We start from the raw sequence: 21,181 nt of genomic DNA on the forward strand, positions 1-21,181 counted from the left end.
GTAATTCCTATTATTTATAGCTATATCTGGTGCAGTTCTGGGTAATTACAATTAACACCGTCGTCAAGTCCCCCCAAGGTCTCAAATAATTGAGTAGATAGTGCGCAGTTTTTTTATGCCAGCATGTACATAAAGCCCTGTTCTGTACGATGACGCGATTAGTTTTTTCTATATGATCAGTACTTATGCATGCATAGTTACATGAAAACGTTTCTTACAAGAAATAACGAACACAGTACAGCACGTGTAGGGGAAAAAATCGAGAGATTTATTACGCTCCTCAACGTCTCAGGAATAGTTTGCGGCAAATGGAATCATTTGATTTTCATGCGAATTACGAAGGTGAGTGATCCAATCGCAGAAAATGTGAGAGGTCACAAAACGAACCTTAAAGTTTATTCCCTCGTTTATGGCATCTTCGCTTTCGCTTCGGTCAAAGAAATGCGGCACTGAAATCAAAGAAATTACCTCACAATTTTTGACGACCACACTTCTAAAAAGCGTAATTTATAAATTTGTACTCAATATTTTGCTATAATTTTTCGTCACGAAACTAGACTTCAGGGCTAGGAAAGAAAATAATTCTAGAAATCAAAAATTTTCACCAAATCGACCAGCTTAACAAGAGGACAAGTCGGCCTGGCTGGTGCGCGGTCATGCGGCTAAAAACAGCGCTAAGCGAGACAGGAGATCAGGGACACGACGCTGTCCCCACTTTTCGCACAGCGCGACACGTACGTATGTCAGCAGACGATGAGCGCATGTCTGCTCCGACGAAACAAGGCCAGCGCTTCCCCTCACTATTGTCCTAGTGCAGAGTGCAGAGTTCAAAACTAGTGCAGTGACACTAGTGCAGAGTGTCAAAACTTGTTTTATTCAATGCCTAGCGCATAAATAAACGGCAGGAACGCTTTCTACATGTTTACTACTAACCATATATACAATACAGTGGCAAACTATTTCTCTTTATAGGCCGCACGTGGCCAACGCGAGCTCGTATACTTCAACAAATTACTAAGTTGGAAGCATCGACCATTGCTATGATTCGCAGAAACTGGAAACGCGCCTACAAGCCTTGAAAACCCGCGCTCAACACCTATCCGCGACGCCACTCCCCGACCTTTTGCCTACCACGAGCTCGCTAGCGACTGCAGCGCCACCTCGTTTGTTTACAAACATGCAGGAGGTCTATACGAGGGCTCTCGCACAGTTTCCGCCCTCACCGTTAGATGACGTTTTACGTCACAGGGTGCTGCTGGTGAACACACTCGTGGTTTGGTTAGACTATACATAAATGCCCCCTAAAGCAGAAGACTGGACAGCTTTCTCCGTAGCTCAGACAACAAAGAAAAAAATATCTCCATAACTCAGCTGGTAGAGCACCGGACGCGAAATTCGGAGGTCGTTGGTTGGGATCCCACGGGCGGCATGCGGTTGTTTTTCTTCTGCTTTCCAATCAGTTTTATTTAAAAAATAATTACCCTATTAGGCTCCCATTGATGAACACTACAAATATTGTTTTTTTTTTAAATACAACACCTATGCAGCTTGGTATCGGTGACTATTGGCTTCCGTCCCCAATGCTAACAGAATAACCAAATCAGCTGATTTCAAGCAAATTTTGCAGCAGAACGCAGCTACCCTACTGATTCTGGCCGTGGCTAGGCTTACGCCGGAAATTTTATTCATTGCGTGTTGAGAACGAACTTCGGCACAGCTGAAGAAAAACAGCTGGCACTACGCCCCGCAGAAAGCACAGGGCGATCGAAGAATATCCGACAATGTAGTATTAGCAGTGGACCATTTATTCAAGACCACCATTTATACCTCGAGCGCACGTGTGCAACACAAGTAAACCAAGGTCTGGGTGAAGCAAAAAATAAAATACGCCAGGTAAAGTAAAACTCTCCAAGAAGAACGTATGATAACAAACCCGCACATGATAGGAATCCCTTAAATGAACGCTCTAACAGTTGTCACGAGGAAAGGAACCGCTACTTTTTCTCTGTGGCAATGGAAAGTACAATAACCTGGCTGCAAACTTAGGTGGCGGCGTCGCCTCGACAACATCTTTCCAGTCGTGTATTCTTTCTTCCCATAGTTGCAGTGTCGCTAGATTTCGAGAAGCGTCCAGTACAACTGAGATAAGGAGCTGGAAGATGCGCCCCAGCAGCAGATTTCACTGACAAAGGGTTCTCTCGTAGACGGTCATTTATGTCTGAGCAACTGCCGTACAGCCATAACCCCTTTAGGCTTAGTGTTTTCTGTTTTCTTTTACTATTTTTTTCATTGCGTAGTCATGGGCACAAGTTTGCAGGATGCGGATTCGCGGAAAAATAAATTATTTCTGCGTTGCCTCGCTAGTCGGTGAGCCGGTATTTGTTCCAGAAGATGGAACACACACACGTCCTCATGCTTTTCATTGACCTCCTTTGCGTGACCGCACAGAAGAAATTTTTATTTTTTGCGAATCAGCATCCCGCAAAAAATTGTCTATGACTGCACGGCGATTAAAACAGATTTCATGCTTGCTACTTCTGCAGTTCTTTGCATAATATCCACCTAGGGCGAGCCCACTCGAATTTCACTCAACTTTCCCTCCCTTCACGAACTGACGGCTGTGTGCTGGGCAGAAAACACAAAGTACCATATGCGCAAGACACCCCGTGGGATAAAGTTCATGGCATTGGATCACGCCGAAAGGCACATGTTGTTCGGCAGCCAGCAGCCAACGACGGCTGCTGAAGGCAGTATCCCTAGCGCGATACTGTCATTCGTGTGGCCTCGCTGGCCGCTGCCGTCTTTCGTGTCTGGTTCACAGGTGCCGAACATAGCTCGTACCGCGGCCATCGGCAGCGGTGGCCGGGTCCCTCCAGCCCTCGAAGGCCCTCTCGACCTCGGCGGCCAGTGCGAGCGTCAGCCGGTCGTTGTCCCTGGCCGCCACCAGCTGGACGCCGACGGGCAGGCGCGAGCGACCGCCCAGCCCCACGGGGCAAGCGGTCGCGGGCAGGCCCAGCACGTTGAACACGCCCGTGTAGGCGAAGTTGAAGGCGCGCAGGGTGGGCACGCCGTGGCGCGGCGCGGGCTCCGGATGCGTGGGCAGCAGCAGCACGCCGTCGGCGCCCAGCAGAGACTCCAGGTCCTGACGCAGCTGCTCCACGCGCGCGCACAGGGAACGCGCGGCGGACGAGCCCTTTTTGGCGACGGGGCCGGCGCCCTCGGCCAGCGCCAGCGTGACAGCGTTGAAGGTGTGCTCGGAGCCACCGCACAGGCAGCGTAGCAGCTCCAGCCCAGGCGTCATGGGGCTTCCGCACTCGCGCAGCGCCTGTCGGAAGCTGGGCGAGTCGCCCGACACCATCATGGCCGCCCACATCTCGAAGGCCAGCCGCAGGGAAGGGAGCCGCACCTCCGACACCTGCAACCTGGCTCGGTCCCTCAGGTGCGACGCCACCTGCGTGCCAAGTATCGGGGCGAATGCCAAGCTGAATTCATCGACCCGATTTGTTGCCTACATCGAGCGCTCCCTGTCAGCACCTGCACCGTCTTCAACAAGTAACGTCGCCGTACGTTCAGTTGGATTTCATTTCATTTCATTTTATTACCTTAAAGGCCCCAAAAGAGGGGTGTTACATAAGGAGTGGCAACAATGGAATAGACAGACAGACAGACAGACAGACAGATAGATAGATAGATAGATAGATAGATAGATAGATAGATCGATAGATAGATAGATAGATAGATAGATAGATAGATAGATAGATAGATAGATAGATAGATAGATAGATAGATAGATAGATAGATAGATAGATAGATAGATAGATAGATAGATAGATAGATAGATAGATAGATAGATAGATAGATAGATAGATAGATAGATAGATAGATAGATAGATAGATAGATAGATACATAGATACATAGATACATAGATACATAGACAGACAGACAGACAGACAGACAGACAGACAGACAGACAGACAGACAGACAGACAGACAGATAGACAGATGGATAGATGGATAGATGGATAGATGGATAGATGGATAGATGGATAGATGGATAGATGGATAGATAGATAGATAGATAGATAGATAGATAGATAGATAGATAGATAGATAGATAGATAGATAGATAGATAGATAGATAGATAGATAGATAGATAGATAGATAGATAGATAGATAGATAGATAGATAGATAGATAGATAGATAGATAGATAGATAGATAGATAGATAGATAGATAGATAGATAGATAGATAGATAGATAGATAGATAGATAGATAGATAGATAGATAGATAGATAGATAGATAGATAGATAGATAGATAGATAGATAGATAGATAGATAGATAGATAGATAGATAGATAGATAGATAGATAGATAGATAGATAGATAGATAGATAGATAGATAGATAGATAGATAGATAGATAGATAGATAGATAGATAGATAGATAGATAGATAGATAGATAGATAGATAGATAGATAGATAGATAGATAGATAGATAGATAGATAGATAGATAGATAGATAGATAGATAGATAGATAGATAGATAGATAGATAGATAGATAGATAGATAGATAGATAGATAGATAGATAGATAGATAGATAGATAGATAGATAGATAGATAGATAGATAGATAGATAGATAGATAGATAGATAGATAGATAGATAGATAGATAGATAGATAGATAGATAGATAGATAGATAGATAGATAGATAGATAGATAGATAGATAGATAGATAGATAGATAGATAGATAGATAGATAGATAGATAGATAGATAGATAGATAGATAGATAGATAGATAGATAGATAGATAGATAGATAGATAGATAGATAGATAGATAGATAGATAGATAGATAGATAGATAGATAGATAGATAGATAGATAGATAGATAGATAGATAGATAGATAGATAGATAGATAGATAGATAGATAGATAGATAGATAGATAGATAGATAGATAGATAGATAGATAGATAGATAGATAGATAGATAGATAGATAGATAGATAGATAGATAGATAGATAGATAGATAGATAGATAGATAGATAGATAGATAGATAGATAGATAGATAGATAGATAGATAGATAGATAGATAGATAGATAGATAGATAGATAGATAGATAGGAGGAGGGAAAGGCAGGGATGTTAACCAGAAAGGGGTTCCGGTAAAAGCACAGATTCACAATAACAGGAACGTTTCTACATTTTCAGCGAAAAGACTTGGGCAAGTGATGATGGCAACGTTGTTTGGAAGGTCGTTCCAGTCTGCAGCTGCACGAGGAAAGAAAAAATTAGAAAAAGTGACGGTGCGTGAGCATGGACGGGCAACTTGTAGGTGGTGGCTGGTGCGATGAGATATGCGTGCTGGGGGAAGAATATAGGGTGCAATGTGCATAAGGCTGTGGAAGGATTTGTAAAATAAAGACAGGCTGGCAATGCGACGGCGGAGCGATAAGGGTGATAATCCGGATGCTGTTTTTAAGGAGGAAACGCTGATGTCATAAGAGTAAGAAGAATGAATAAAGGGAGCAGCACGATTTTGAACAGATTCGAGGGCATTGATGAGGTAAGCTTGATGAGGAATCCAAATGGGCGATGCAAATTCTAGTTTGGACCTGACGAATGATTTGTAAGCTAATAACTTTACATGTTGGGGAGCATGGTGAAGATGGCGCTTGCGGAAACCTAGTGTCTTGTTTGCTGACGATATTATGTTAGTAACATGCAAGCTCCAAGAAAGATCGCTAGAAATTGTTAAGCCTAGGTACTTGTATGACTGAACTAGTTGTACGGGAACTTCTGATATTTCGTAAGAGAAAGAGGATTACGGCGGCGGCTGATGGACAAAAGACTACGTTTACGTGTGTTAAGTTCGATTAGCGACTTATTACACCACTCGTGAACAGCATTGAGATCATTTTGAAGAGAAGATTGGTCAGCAGTGGTGAGAATAGCACGATAAAGTACACAGTCGTCAGTGAACGTGCGTATGTTAGACGTTACGCTTGAAGGCAGATCATTAATGTATATGAGAAACAGTAGTGGGCCAAGCACAGATCCTTGTGGAACGCCCGACGTTACTACGAGTGAGTTAGAGTTTTTATTGTTAACGGAGACAAACTACGAACGATTAGTTAAAAACTCTTCAATCAACTTCAAAATATGGGGGTGCAAATTTAATTGGGAAAGTTTTATCAGCAGGCGTTTTGAGGTACTTTATGAAAGGCTTTCGCAAAATCTAAAAATACGATGTCAGTCTGTAGATTACAATCAAGGTTAGCATGCAGATCATGAATGAACGTAGCAAGTTGGGTCTCGCAGGAATAACCCCGGCTAAACCCGTGCTGAGCAGGCTGAAAAAAGTTGTTCGAATCAAGGAATGCAATGGTATGGGTATAGATGACGTGTTCCATGATTTTGCAGGGAATACTAGTTAGAGAGATGGGACGGTAATTAAGTGGCGAGTTCTTGTTACCTGATTTGTAGACTGGAACGACGTTCCCAATTTTCCAGTCTATGAGCAGTTGACCTATGAAAAGTGCCTGAGCGAATAACAAGCACAACAGAGATGAACATGTATATTTGGTATTAGTCAGTATTTTAGTGTTGATATTGTCAGTTCCTGCAAAGGATGAAAGTTTGATGTCTTCAATTAGTGACGAAATTCCTGCTGAAGAAAATGTAAGAGAAGGCATAGTATCTTGAATAACTGGCGCGTTTGGAGGAAATGTCGGATCTGTTTCATTAGTAAACGCGGAAGAAAAGGCTGCGTTGAACATGTTGGCGCATTCTGTTTCGCATACAGTTTCACCCGAGCCATCGGTGAGGGAAATAGTGCGTGTGTGCTGGGGGTTAATGACTTGCCAGGACCTACGGGGGTTAGTTGACAACATTTTAGGCAGATCGGAGTTGAAAAAGGTGCGCTTGGCTTCTCGAATACTTGATAAGTACGTTTTCTCGGCTGCGTAATATTTCTTCCGAGCGTTCTGACTAGGAACCAACTTGGCCGATCGGAAAAGACGCTTCTTTTTCTTTTCAAGGCGTTGGAGTGTATTTGTAAACCATGGGTTTTGAGTGTTAGTTCGTATATTTATGTTCAGAATAAACCTGTCGACCAAATCGTCTATTTTCCTCTTAAACAAAGACCAGTTATCATGAATGGATCTTTGATTAAAGTTAGATTGAAATGCTGGCAAAAATCCGCGAAGTTCATTATTTAATGCTGTATAGTTTCCTTTATCGTATAATCGGATAGTTCTTTTAGTTGTTGCGCGTAAGGATGGTGTAATCGTGAAGCCGGCATGTACGACGTGATGATCGCTGACGCCTGGTAGAAACGTGATAGAATTAACGCATTCAGGGTTATCCGTTAATGATAGATCTAGAATATTTGCGTAGTCTTCGGTTGCACGAGTTGGCTCGGATACAGTTTGAATGAGGTTAAAATTAAGGCAAACCTCTAGAAATTCATTAGCATCCTTATTACCTGTAGCGGCTAGATTATTCCAGTCGATACTCGGAAAATTGAAGCCTCCGGATAGGAGAGTGCATGTGTTAGCGTGTTTAGCTTTAATTTCATTCAATGCGTTATTAAGTTTTCGAGGGAAATCTGGGCTGTTAGAAGGCCTGTAGCAAACGCCGATCACAGCTGATTTAGGTGAAGCGTGGCATAAAACCCATATTATTTCTATATCTGATGAAAGGCTAATGGCTGAGCATGATAGGCCTCGAGCGGTGGCAAGCAGTACCCCTTCTCCCCTTCGATCTCGGCGATCTTTGCGAAAAACACAGAAATTGGGCGAGTCAGCAAGCACTTCAATATCGAAACTATCACCGTTTAGACACGTTTCTGTCAAGACTAGTATGTTACTGTCAGATTAAGTGACGATATGGGAAACAATGTCGCGCTTTGAAATGAAACTTCGCACGTTAATAAAGATTGCTGACAATGAAAGGGCTTCTTGGTGTACATGCCTAGAACGATCTGTCGACAGGGGCTGAGATGGTTGCTATTTTACCTCTTTGACTGTTTGTGATGATTCATCGATTATGTAGCGTTTAGGACCAATATGTAATGTTTTGAAGCGCAAAGAGAACTTATCGGATACCGATTTGGCAAAGGCTACAAGATGTTTGCGGGCGTTACGAACGGGAAGGGGGAAGTCTTCGCCAATACTGTAGTTGGTGCCTTTCAGCTTATTGCCTAAGGAAAGGGTGCTTTCTTTAGTTTTCGATGAGGTGAATTTAACGATGATTGGCCTGGAGCGATCAGTAGAATGGCGCTCGAGGCGGTGAGCACGCTCGATTAGATTGGGTTCGATGGCAAAACCTAGTTGAGTGGAGCAATGGCGAATGACGGTTTCTTCCGAGTCTGCATACGTTTCAGTGGGGTTAGTGTCAGAATATTGTAAAAAATGAGATTGTTACGGCGAGACCGATGGTAAAACTGTGCTTCTGTAAGCGCACATCAAGCACATATGTCGTCAGCTTAATAGTATTTTATATGCTCCGTAAAAAGTATTATTATTATTATTATTATTATTATTATTATTATTATTATTATTATTATTATTATTATTATTATTATTATTATTATTATTATTATTATTATTATTATTATTATTATTATTATTATTATTATTATTATTATTATTATTATTATTATTATTATAGCGAAAACAAACGCTCACTCGCCACTGTAAATTTTGTTAGAGGGACATTATAAATGTATGTTATGCATAGGGGTTCAACTTTTCGGTTTAGAACCGATAAACGCAGGCCGAATCGAATTTTCGAATTTCGGTTCTAACCGCAACAGTTCAGTATTCATAACATGCACGCCACAGCTAGATGTATATTCAATAGGCATTACGCTCATATCAAGGAGAAAACTAGCAAAGTGCCGGAGTCAGGGCATGGAATAAGACAGAGGTACTGTTGGATAAATTAGCGGTCCATCTGACATGCTTGGGCCTCGCGTTTGCGGGACTGAACGTCTACAAAGCGAGAATGAATTGCAGAGGGCACTAAAGGTCGCTTACGCATTTTGAAAACGAAAACATTTATTTTTTTAATTTATAGCTGTTTTTGCCGCACACCTACTCCTACTCATTACCATAGGAAGCGCATACACTAAGATCACCTTTATTCGCGGAGAATCAATGCGGTTCTGTCGCCGAAGGGTTGCGTGCTCGCCTCGAAAGATGCAGGTTCTAGGTTTAATTCTCCGCACTTTTGGTAGAAACTTTCTTCTTTACTGGTGACATCACTGGGGGTTTTGTGGACCACTTATGCTGGATGCCGACAGTGGGTTTCTCTGATACTGGGCCGTATCAGGCTCTCGCCTTTTAAACGCGCGACCAGCAAGCGAAGCGGCGCACACGGACGAGAGGCGATGTGCGCGCGGGCATCAGCACCGCCTCTGCGTAGCAGTCCTATGCTCTTCCAGCACTGCCTGCGGTCTCACACACAGGGCCACCAGGAGTGCACCATGACCATGGCATGCCGTATGGCTCCTACGTGCCGACGCACTGCGAGTGCTTCAACGAGTATTTCCCTCCAGATTACTTCGCATTAATGGTCACGGGGCCGCACTGATAAGAGGCATCAACTGACATCGAACATAGTTGGTTGTGAGTGTTGGTGAAAATTAGCTTCTGCGGCCGGATTTGAAGCCCTATGTTTCAACTCAAGGGACACATAGGCGACACCACGACATGCAATTTATTTCCGCTAATTAACTGCCTCCGGAACGAGTCAAATTGGCAGCTGGTCTGCTGCCCGGTGCACTTCAGAGACGGTGACCGTGAAGAAGCAGTCGATGCACTCCCGTCGTATACACGGACGACAAATTCTTGAAAATCAACAAGGTGGAATAATAATACCCGTTGAAAGAGGCGCTTCTGATTGAATAGTGAGGCGAGCATTTATGCAAATTTTGCGAGTGAGTTGACCTCATTTATGTCAGCAAAGTTGCTGATTAATGAACTAGGGCTACCTTTCTTCTAAGAGGGGCAAAATTTCCGACGCCCACTTTAGATCTCAGTGCAGATGCAAACAAATAAATCTGAAAATTTTGTTGGAACTATGTCCACAACTTTTTGCTTAGAAACTGACATGTAATTTGAATCAATATCATTACTTTTGAGAGCAGTAATTTTTATTGTAATTAATTACTCTTGAGAGATTTCTTCGAAAGTATTTATTAATGTAATTAAGCTACTTTTAGAGACTAATTTTCGCATGTATGATCTATGAGGCACAGTACGGATTCTAAGAAATTCGTGAACTCAACAGGTTTCACTGATGAATAAAAACGAAACACGAAATGTTGAACATAAAACTTTAGAGAAAGGGATATTTCTGTGCCTCCAAAAGGCGTTCGACTCGGTGGAGCGTAAAATATTGTTAACCAAGCTTTATGACGAAGGTATAAGAGACGTTACATTTCGCCTAATGAGAAGCCACTTAACCAACGGATCCCAGTATTCTATAGCAAGTATACCTTCCTAAGTATTGAAAGTAAATTATCATGTGCCACAAGGGTCATTTCTCAGACCGACACTGTTCAATCTGTACCTCTTTGATAATTCCATACGCCGAAGTCTCCCAAATTTTCGTTCCTGTATTCATGTACGAACGTGCATTAATGCAATTCTTTCTTAACTCATCGCGCTAGTGTGTCTGGTTTCTCTCTCTCATCCCGTTTTACTTGCGCTGTTTCCAATAATTCAGTATATATGATCGTAGATGATACTAACCTTTTTTTTTTTTTCAGGCGCGTCACTCACTCCGCTCCAGTATGAATTGGACACTAACTGGCCAACTGGCTCTAGAATCTCAATTCCTTTTAAATACTTTCAAAACTAAATATATATCCTGAACAACAAGAAAGTGCCTCTAAATTCCAAGATCAAATTACATTTAAGAAATAATGAAAGCAATGACAAAATTTCTTGGATGCATAGAAAGCAGGTTTGGGTGTTGGGTGTTGGGTTTTATGGCACATAGGCAGCTAAGGCCATCATGCGCCAAACTCAAGGTGTAGAATTGGCTTTCTGTAGAATGTTTACGAATATCAAAAAATGCCGATGGCGTAGATGACCTAAAAACATTGTGCTGCCTAGTAAAAGAAGAGAAGAAATTTGGAAATCGCTAATGGTAAAAGCCTTAAAGAAGGTCAGGCAGCCTTAGCGGCTATCCTTGGCTAGGCAAGGATCCTCAGGCTCCCAACCAATCAAATAAAAAGCCTCAGCCTACTTCTCAGGAATGAGAAAGTGGCTGAGGTGTATCATGTAATAAAGGGAACCAGTGGTTCAAAAATTAGTTTTTCGAGGACGTTCGCTGCTTTTAAAAAGCTAAAAACGGAGGGTATGTTAACAATGGCATTATCAGCTAAGAGCAATGTTGGGTGAAAAGGAATGTATTCATGATAAAATTGAGTGAAGTACTTTTTTCTTAGTTTTTCTAGTTTCACACATGAGAATAGAATGTGGTTAACAGTAAGTTCTTCTCCGCATTCCTCGCAACCAGGTTTATCTTGTTTTGTTAGCAGGAAGTTGTGCGTGAGGTGCGTGTGGCCTATTCGCAGACGGCATAAAACCACTTCTTTAAAACGTTCCTGGTGCACACATGACTTAAATTCACCCAAAACTGGTTTTACAAAGTGCAGTTTATTATTCACTTCGCTGTTCCAACGCGACTGCCATTTTTGTCTTAATTTCTGTTGAACTAATTTCATGCAGTCATTAAAGGGTATATCTACTTTTTTTATTTCCTTGCCCCGAGCTTGAGCGGCACACAAATCTGCTCTCTCATTTCCTTTTATTCCGACGTGGCTCGGGACCCAGCAGAGTTTAATGTTTTGTCCTCGAGCTGTTGCTGTTACAATGTTGTGTATGAAGTCCCCAAGTATGGGAGTGGTTGCGTTTCTAGAGTGGAGGGCTGTAAGTACACTTAAAGAGTCTGTGTAAATAATAGTGTTTTTAAGGTTCTCATTTAATATTCTTTTTGTTGCCACACATACTGCGTAACGTTCTGCGCTGAAGATGGATGCGCACTGTGGAAGTCGCATTGCTGTCGCCGAATTTCCTCGCACCACTGCGCTTCCTACGTAAACATTCGTTTTTGAACCGTCAGTGTAAAAGTCCGTAAAACTACTGTATTTTTCTTCGAGTGCAAGGAATTCCTGTACTATATGTTGTTTTGGAGTTTGTTTTTTTTGGAACTGCGTAAGGGTAAAATCACAGATTGCCGGAAAATTGTGCCATGGAGGCAGTGGAGCTCGTCTTCGAGCAATGGCAGGTAATGTGTCCAGTACTCCGAGGTTTTGACACATCTCTTCAAAACGCAGGAGGAGTGGCCTGATCCCAAGCAGCACAAGTGATTGGCCCAACATTGGAACCGTATTGGCAAAGGCCGGCCCTACAAAGGGCCAGGATGGGACCATCCTGGCGCAATATTGGGCCGATGACCTGTGCTGCTTGGGATAGCTTGTGGTTTGTTGTTAAAAAGCGTTCTTGATGGGCACTTTGTGACTATGGGGTAACATAGGTGTTTGGGAAGCGAACGGATTTTTAAAACGTACGAGCACGTGAGCATGGTTCTTCGGTCCTCGAGTGACGGTTCGTTGGTTTCTACATAAAGACTGTTAATGGGTGATGTCCTGTAACCACCAGTGGAGAGACGCAAACCCAAGTTATGCACTGTATCTAGTCGATTAAGGTATGATGGTCTCGCTGACCCATACACTATACATCCATAATCAAGGGTAGAGCGTACTACAGAGCGGTAAATTTTTAGAAGGCATGTCCTGTCGGCACCCCAATGTTTTCGTGACAGCACTTTGAGAATGTTGAGGGATCGGGAGGCTTTCTTTTTCAGTGCATTTATATGAGGCAGGAAAGTGAGCTTTTTGTCAAAGGTTACGCCTAGGAATTTGTGCTCATTTTTCACCGGTAGCTGTGTTTTGTTCAGGTGTATAAATGGGTCAGCCTGTAAGCCTCGCTTAATAGAGAAAAGAATGGCCACGGTTTTCTGTGTGGAAAACCGGAAACCGTTCTCGTCTGCCCAGGTCACCAGTTTATCCATTGTCAGCTGTATCTGTCTCTCGCATGTTACCAGGTTTGAGGATGTGCAGGCTATTTGCAGATCGTAAACATAGACGGAATACATAATGGCCTTCGGTATTACTTTGGCTATGGAATTTACTTTAATAACAAACAATGTCGTGCTCAAAATACACCCCTGAGGAACCCCGTTCTCTTGAACGAAGCCCCTGGACACGGTTGATCCTAGGCGCACTTGAAATGAGCGGTCGGAAAGGAAGTCCTTCAGGCAGTTCAACATCCTGCCACGGATGCCAAGATCTGCTAAGTCACGAAGGATGCCGAACCTCCAGGTGGTGTCGTATGCTTTCTCGAGGTCAAAAAAGACGGCAAGACAGTGCTGTCTGTGTATAAAAGCCTCTCGGACAGTATTTTCCAGGCGAGTTAAGTGGTCTGTTGTTGAGCATGCTTTCTTAAAACCGCACTGATGGATGTCAATAAGCTCAAGAGATTCAATCAGAAAAGTTAGTCTTTTATTCAGCACACTTTCGAATGATTTGGCAAGGCAGCTGGTAAGGGCTATCGGCCTGTAACTAGTAGGGGATGTTGGTTGTTTTCCAGATTTCAGGAATGGTACAATAACTGCTTTCTTCCAGGCTTTCGGCAATCTTCCGAGCACCCACACTTGGTTAAAAAACTTCAAGAGCGCCTCCACAGATGGCTGGGAAAGATGTGCTAGCATTTCGTAATGTATATTGTCAGGGCCAGGTGCTGTCTTTTTTCCGGCCGAGAGAACTTCGTTTATTTCTTGGAGTGTTATTAAACCATTGTACGGTTCTTTTGTGCAGCCCATTGTTGGAAGTCTATGTTTCTCCACTGCATGTTTATGCTTTAAAAATGTTTCTGTGTAGTGTGAAGAACTATAAATGTTTGAGAAATGTTCTCCGAAGATGTTTGCCTGTTCCTCTATATTTGTCTGTGTACCTGGAGCTGTTAAGAAAGGAATTGTGTAAGGAGAAAAGCTTCTGTTAAACTTCTGGACTTGTTCCCACATTTTTTGGGACGTAACTGAACTATTTATGCATGATACGTAGCTTCTCCATGATGTTCTTTCGGCATTTCGGCGGATGTACCGAGCTTTTGCTTTCGTCTTTTTAAAGTTGATGAGGTTATCTTGAGTTGGGTATCTTCGAAAAACTCCCCAAGCTTTATTTTGCTTCTTTTTTGCTTCCCGGCATTCCTGCGTGTACCATACCTTGTTGTTTTGTCGTACTATTCCTGACGATTGCGGAATAGCTTGGCACGCAGCATCAATAATGCAGCTTGTAAAAATTTCATTCAGTTCGTCAACGTTAAGACTGTTTGAAAATAATTTCTCCAGGCTAGCCTTTTCTCTAAATAGTTGCCAGTCGGCTAGGTGTAGTTTCCAACGGCGTGGTTTACTAGGGATGACTGATGGTGGCGATGAAAAGTTAATCACTACCGGAAGATGATCGCTTCCGTACGGGTTATCGAGAACATCCCACTTAAAATCGGTAAAAACGGAAGAAGAGCTAAAAGATAAATCTATGCAACTCATTTTTCCTGAGGCTGGAGAGCAATATGTGGGTTTGCCTGTATTGAGTAGGCAAACATTATTGCACAGAATAAAATCTTCTAATATACGGCCCCTAGTGTCTGTCTGTTCACTCCCCCAGAAAGGGGAGTTTGCATTAAAATCCCCAACTACCAGATATGGCTCTGGTAGCTGATTAAAAAGTGATTCTAGGTCATGAAGTGTTACTGTGAGGTGTGGCTGAAGGTATACTGAACATATGGTAATTGTTTTAAAGCTAATGACGGTGACTGCAATGGCTTCATAATTCGTCTGCAGTTGGATTTCACGTGTTGCAACACCGCTCTTAACAACGACAGCAACACCTCCAGAGAGCCTATCTGCCTGCTCACGGTCACGGCGAAAGACTTTATAATTCTTAAAAATATTTTTTTGTAAAGGTCCCAAATTGGTCTCCTGAAGGCACAGTGCTACAGGAGACATAGAGCGTAGGAGATCTGTTGCATCGCTGCAGTTATTTAAAATTCCACGGCAGTTCCAGTGGATAAGGAACGCCATGATTATTTTAAGGAGTGATTTGAGACCTCAGGTCCCTTCTTGTTGAGGGCCTGTTATCGTGGTTTTTTCTTTTTTCCGGTCAAGAGAGCCCCGTCGCCGTTGCGACCGAGGCGAGCTTTGACTTGTATCCATCGCCTCCATGGAGGCGCTGGAGTTCCGCGGGGAACCCGCGGGCAGGGGGGTGGTAGACTTCTCCCGAACGGGGGAAGCCTTGCGGGCTGCCGACTTGGAGGACGGCCGGCCCGTTGTTGGGGGTGGCATAGCAGCTCTCGCTGCATCTGCCAGGGGCGCGGATGGCCCTGCCTCAGCCTCACTAGGTGTGAACTGGGCAGGTGCCTGAGACCGGTGTGATGCGCCGCGCCCGCGCACCACATCGGCGAAGTTTGTGTGGTGTGTTAAGGAGAAAGTGCCTTGCGACATTGCATAACGCTTTCTTGCCTCTTTAAAAGTGATATTATCTTTTGTCTTTATTGTAATGATTTCCTTTTCTTTTTTCCAGGCAGGACAAGACCTTGAGTAAGCAGCGCGCTCGCCTTCGCAGTTTGCACAGCGTGGCGCGGCGTCGCAGCCGTCTGATTGGTGGTCATTGGAGGCACATTTAGCACAGGTGTTGCGGCCGCGGCAGCTCTGGGAGCCGTGACCGAACTTCTGGCATTTGAAACAGCGTCTAGGGTTGGGGATATAAGGGCGAACGGAGATTTTTGCATAGCCTACCTCGATTGACTCGGGTAGGGTGCATGAGGCAAACGTCAGGACCAGGTGTTTTGTCGGAATCTCTTTGTTGTCTTTGCGGATTGTAATTCTGTGGACGTTGGTAACATTCTGAGGGTTCAGTCCTTCAAGCATCTCTTCCTCTGTTAGGTGCAGGAAATCATTATCTGAGATGACACCACGTACTGTGTTCAATGATCTGTGCGGTGTAACAGAGACAGGAATATCGCCAAAAGTTTCAATGTTTGCAAGCTTTGAAATCGGAGTTATGTCGAGCAGTTCGAGGAGGAGGTCACCACAAGCCAACTTTGTGACTTTGTACTGAGGGCCCAGGGATTCTGTAAGAACTCTTGAAACAAGGAACGGGGATATTTGTCTGGCTGGCTTTTCTGTTTCTTTACTGTGGACGATGTGGTACTTCGGAAAAGTTGTCTTCTTTTTGCTGAAAAACTGTGTTGTGACATCGGTCCGTCCTCTTTTCAGAGGGCGATCATTAATAAGCAGGGAGGAAGCCATAAAAAATTTTGTTCTTCGGCCTTGGTGCCAGCCGCCCACCATGGAGCCCAACTAGGGGACAGGACAGGAACTTGAAAACAAGTCCTGCCCACGCCAGCTGTACACCATTGCTAAACCGAATATGACGAAACCCAGGATAGTTCGCCACACAGGGTTAACCCTAGCCGCCAGGAAAAAGGAAAAAACCAAGGAAGGAGGAGGAGACAGGAGAGTTGTAAGAAAGATGATAGGAAAGTAAAAGATGGAGGGGAGGATAAGGAAAAGACGACTGCCGATTTCCCCCAGTCGGGTCAGGCCGGAGGTGCCGTCTACAGGAAGCTGGGGCCAAAGTGGTGTGTTGCCTCCGCCGAGGGGCCTTAAGGGTCCGAACGCTCGGCATCGGCTCAACCACCAGGATCCCCTTTTCCCCGGACACGGCGATGCCACGCACGGCGAGGCGCGGGTGCTCGGGTCCGTGGTGATGCACAGTTCACCATCATCCCCTTGCGGGGATGTCCCTGCGGATGCTCGGGAACCCGCGGTGTCGCCACTCACCGTCGCGACGCCTGCAAGCTGCAGGCGCCCCCCTGCGGGGAGCATAGAAAGCAGGATATCGTTGAATACACATGTCACCGTCTGAGCTGCAGTTGGCTGTCTGTATAGGACGAAAAAATTGTTCCGCTTTTGGCTTTGAAGCATATTGTCACACAGTGCTGACGACAATCCGCCAGCCAGGAAGACAGCGAAAAGGGCTTCTAAAGAAACTCTTATTGCCCTGACTCGCGCCCACAAAGAACTGAATGGCTCAGCGGTGGCGATAGCAACAAGCGTGCTCGGAGGCCGTCGAACAGAACGTCTGCTGCTCTCGGCCCCCCTCAATGCGCCAAAGCAACAGCGACAGTCTGGAACAAATTGGAAGTAATTTCAAGAGTCTGTGGTCATTCGAGGAAAGTCGGTCGCATATCGCGGCACAAGCAAACGATAAAGCCCTGTGCCGGCGCCTTTGAGCGCGAACAATAAGTGCAATGATTTGTGGCATAACTCCCCTCTCGAAGAAGCATCGCCCCGATGCTTTGAAACAAAACTAAAGGTGCAGAAAAAGATAAAGCCCGACAGCGCAAAATAAGCACTGAGAAAAAAAACAGCGTCGTATAGCGCGCATACTACGGCTTTAGATGCACGACATGGACAACTTCTAGTCGAGCGCGGCGTCGCTGGGATGCGGTCCTTCCATCAAGGATGACTTCATAGCCCAGTTCACATATTTCTGCTAAGAACTGTTCAGGGCCGATATAGCGGCGCAACAAAAGTTTTTGACTTAATCAGCGGTGTCGAATGGCCGTCCAAACCCAAACTCGGTCTCCTGGCTTATATTCCACGTTGCGTGTTGGGAGGTTCTATCGCCTGGCGTCGGTCCGCTGCTGGTATTTGATACGAAGCTAGGCAAGTCGATGGCCCTCTTCTGCTCGCTGAAGGTAGGCGGCGACGTCCATGCTGCCTCCATCGGTAATGTTTGCGGGCATGACGTCGACGAGGTGGTCGCCTCCTTGCCGTGGACGAGTCTAAACGGTGTCATCTGTGCGGTGTCCTGCACAGCTGTACGCATAGAATACGGACAGACTACGTAGGAGAGAATGTCATCCCGGGTTTTATTTATGTTTTTACGATTTACGGGGGTTTAGCGTCCCAAAGCGATTCAGGCTATGCGGGACGCCATAGTGAAGGGCTCTGGAAATTTCCACCACCTGGGGTTCTTTAACGTGCACTAATATCGCATAGTACACGGGCCTCTAGAATTTCGCCTGCATTGAAATTCGGCCACCGCGGCTGGAATCGAACCCGCGTCTTTCGGGTCAGCAGCCGAACGCCATAACCACTGAGCCACTCCAGGTTTTGTGCTTGGAGTCCACATACATGGCGCGCATGTCGGTGATAGTTTTCTTCACACGCTCCTTAAGTCGGTTGGTCTGCAGATGCTAAGCAATTGTTCGCCGGTGGCTTGAGTGAACTCGGCCATAAATGCCGTTCCCGGATTTGTAATAAGAACTTCTGGGCCGCCCTGGCGGAAAAGGATCTGCTCGACGAAAAATTTTGTGACTTTCATCGCACTACCACACGGCAGGGCTTTCGCTTCAAAGTAGCGAGTCAAGTAGTTGGTCGCCATGAAGATGCAGTTGTTGCCCGTTGTTGCCGTTGAGAAAGGGCCGAGGAGATACATTCCAATCTGTTTAAAGGGCTTGCTCGGTAGTCATGTAGCTTCAATAGTCCAGTTGACCTGATCGGTGATGTCTTTTGTCGTTGGCACTCGCGGCATGTTTTCACATACCGTGCGACGTGAAGAGACAGTCGTAGCCAGTAGTATTTATCTTGAATGCTATCAAGCGTGTGGGTAAGCGCGAGCACCCCAGCTGTTGGTTTGTAGTGTGACGACAACAGAATTTCTTCGCGTAAGCTGTTCGGAACGACGAGGAGGTACGCGCGCTTGTTTGGGTGGGGGGCGGGGAGTTGTTCACGAAGTTGCCATTTTGCAGACAGACAGAAGACAAACCACGTTTTACCGCTGCTGGAGGAGAAGAAGCCATGCCTTCGAAATACTGGACGAGACGCTGTAGATCGGGGTCCGAGCGTTGCTCAAGGTCGCTAGTGTTTATCGCTCCTAAAAAAGGCGCCACGTCCCCTTCCGGCGGCTTGTCGACAGGGGCTCGAGACGAGCTGTCCGCATCGGTGTGCTTAGGTCCAGATTTGTAGACAATGCTGCTGTCCAACTGATAGAGGCGCAGGTTTCATTGAACGAGGCGGCAGAAAGGGTCCTTGAAATTGACGTCAGCTCAATGCGTGGTGATCTATGGCGAGTGCTCGTCGTGCATGTAAGGGCAGATTTCGAGGTAACCCAAATGATGGCTAGGCATTCCTTCCCGGTCGTTGAATAGTTAGCCTCCGCCTTGGAAAGGGAACAGCTATCGTGCACACGCGCAACGCTGCGCTGGCACGCACCACGCTCCGCTGTCCGACGCACCGCGTTCACAAATCCTCCGAGGATCTATTGCGCACGTCACAAACATACAGGATCTTGAAGCAGGAAATTGCCAAAAAAATATCTATGATAATTGTAGGAGAAGCTCTTTGTTCTTTTGAGGCCAGGACGGAGGTTTTGTGCACTAAGACATATAGAGCCAGGTACCACCACGAGATAGACACGCTGTGCGGTGCTTGTGTAGATTAGGAGGAAACGGCTGAACACTTGATACTTCTCTGTAAAAGGCTTGATCCTGCAGTGCAAAGCAGCGGGGCTGATTTATCCAAGGCATTGGGGTTTAAGCGAGTAGAAGTAACCAAGCGAAGGTTATCTGAATGGTGCCTAAATCAAGGCCAGAGTAAAATTTTATGAGTCATGGCTAGGTGGCTTGAACTACCGCCCGATTTAAAGAGTTCAGCCTTATCCATCCTGAATAGAGGGGCCTGTCGGAATCGCTGAGAATCGACAAGCGACTGCGACATATGCCGTGGATGAATGACGTCGCTTCTGCTCTGCTCACTTGAAGGTATGCCAACGCTGTCACTAGGAGCGAACTATTTTAAAGGGACCCCGAAACACATTTTCAGTGCATTGTTTTTCCTGTTGGTTGCATAGAATGAGTTATAGCGATACTATTAGCATCGGTCGTCCCACGTATACTGTGGTTTTTAATATTTTAATTAGCTCGCAAAAACAAATTCGTGGCACAGACGGTGTCATCATAGAGTGGCGATTTTAGCAGCGGATATGACATCACTCTGCGCTAGCTTGATAATTGGACAGAGTAAATATATTGCAAATTGGGATAATAACTAGAGATACGTTTTGTCAAGTTTTTGTGTTTTATATTACATTAACAAAACCAACTTGTTTGCCCTAGGTAAAAGCACAGTAAATCAAGTAAAACAAAAACACGCCACCAGAGGCACTGGCAACTTTTTGCATCGAAGGACTTTGCGCCTGTTTGTAAACATCCTACGACCTAGCACTAAACACTTATGGCTACTCTCTATGTATCTGAGAGCGGCTTTGCGGAATCGATCCGATCTAGCCATTGCACTCTATAAGCGTTCGTTTCGGTCCCATGGAAGGATGCGTTCGTTTCATATTTAGCAGGCAGTGCGCATCGTCAGTTTCTGGAGAATGACCGGGCGGTGGCGCCAGATGGCGCCACGTTCCCGTCAACAGCGCGCGCTCCTTGCTCGCTGTGGCCAACCAGCGCGCTGGGAGCGATGGGCGATGGTTGGCGGTAAGCAGTAGCGGTACGCGCTATGCTAAATATGTCTGATATCTTGCGCAGGCTGTCACACCGTCGCAGTATCTCGCGCTCGAGTTGGGATCCATAAGTAAGGGAACGCGACTGATCAGCGTTCCCTTCTGCGCCGTCGACGTGACGGTGAAGCATCGCTGGGTCAGCTGGGCGTTCACATGGTTTTGTAACCATTCTAACGGCGTTGCCAGCCTTGGCATGAACGAGTTACAGAGAACAGGCAACCATGGAGTGCAAACTTCCGCCACGTGCTAATATAGGCTGTTTTGATTGGTCGCCCTGGGTGTCGTCATTGGGAGAGTGAAATGGGAATGGGAAGCTGCGCGAAAATCGAGTTGAAGGCAGCATTTTCTTTGCTTGTATTTTGAAATTTCTTCATTGAATAACTCCCGTTTCTATGCGTCGATTCTCGTTATTCTTTTTGAGTCAGCATCTGTGTGACATAAAGAATCCATTTGACGCGTAACCGGCATCCGTTTAAGCGGTGTTTCGCAGTCCCTTTAAGAGCGTTAGGTCTTTCTCA

At 45.2% G+C, this 21,181-nt stretch overlaps 1 protein-coding gene across 1 annotated transcript in view; it reads right to left on the minus strand.

The window, feature by feature from the left end:
* Positions 1–1,788: 1,788 nt before the first annotated feature.
* Positions 1,789–21,181, minus strand: part of LOC144096671 (fatty-acid amide hydrolase 2-A-like) — a 189,643-nt gene continuing 170,250 nt past the window's right edge. Inside the window, exon 7 of the mRNA XM_077629507.1 lies at positions 1,789–3,451. Coding sequence (XP_077485633.1) covers positions 2,816–3,451 — 636 coding nt within the window. The 3' untranslated portion in view covers positions 1,789–2,815. The remainder of the gene's footprint in view (positions 3,452–21,181) is intronic.

Source organism: Amblyomma americanum, chromosome 7 (assembly GCF_052857255.1).
Source record: "Amblyomma americanum isolate KBUSLIRL-KWMA chromosome 7, ASM5285725v1, whole genome shotgun sequence".
NCBI classification, from domain to species: Eukaryota; Metazoa; Arthropoda; class Arachnida; order Ixodida; family Ixodidae; genus Amblyomma; species Amblyomma americanum.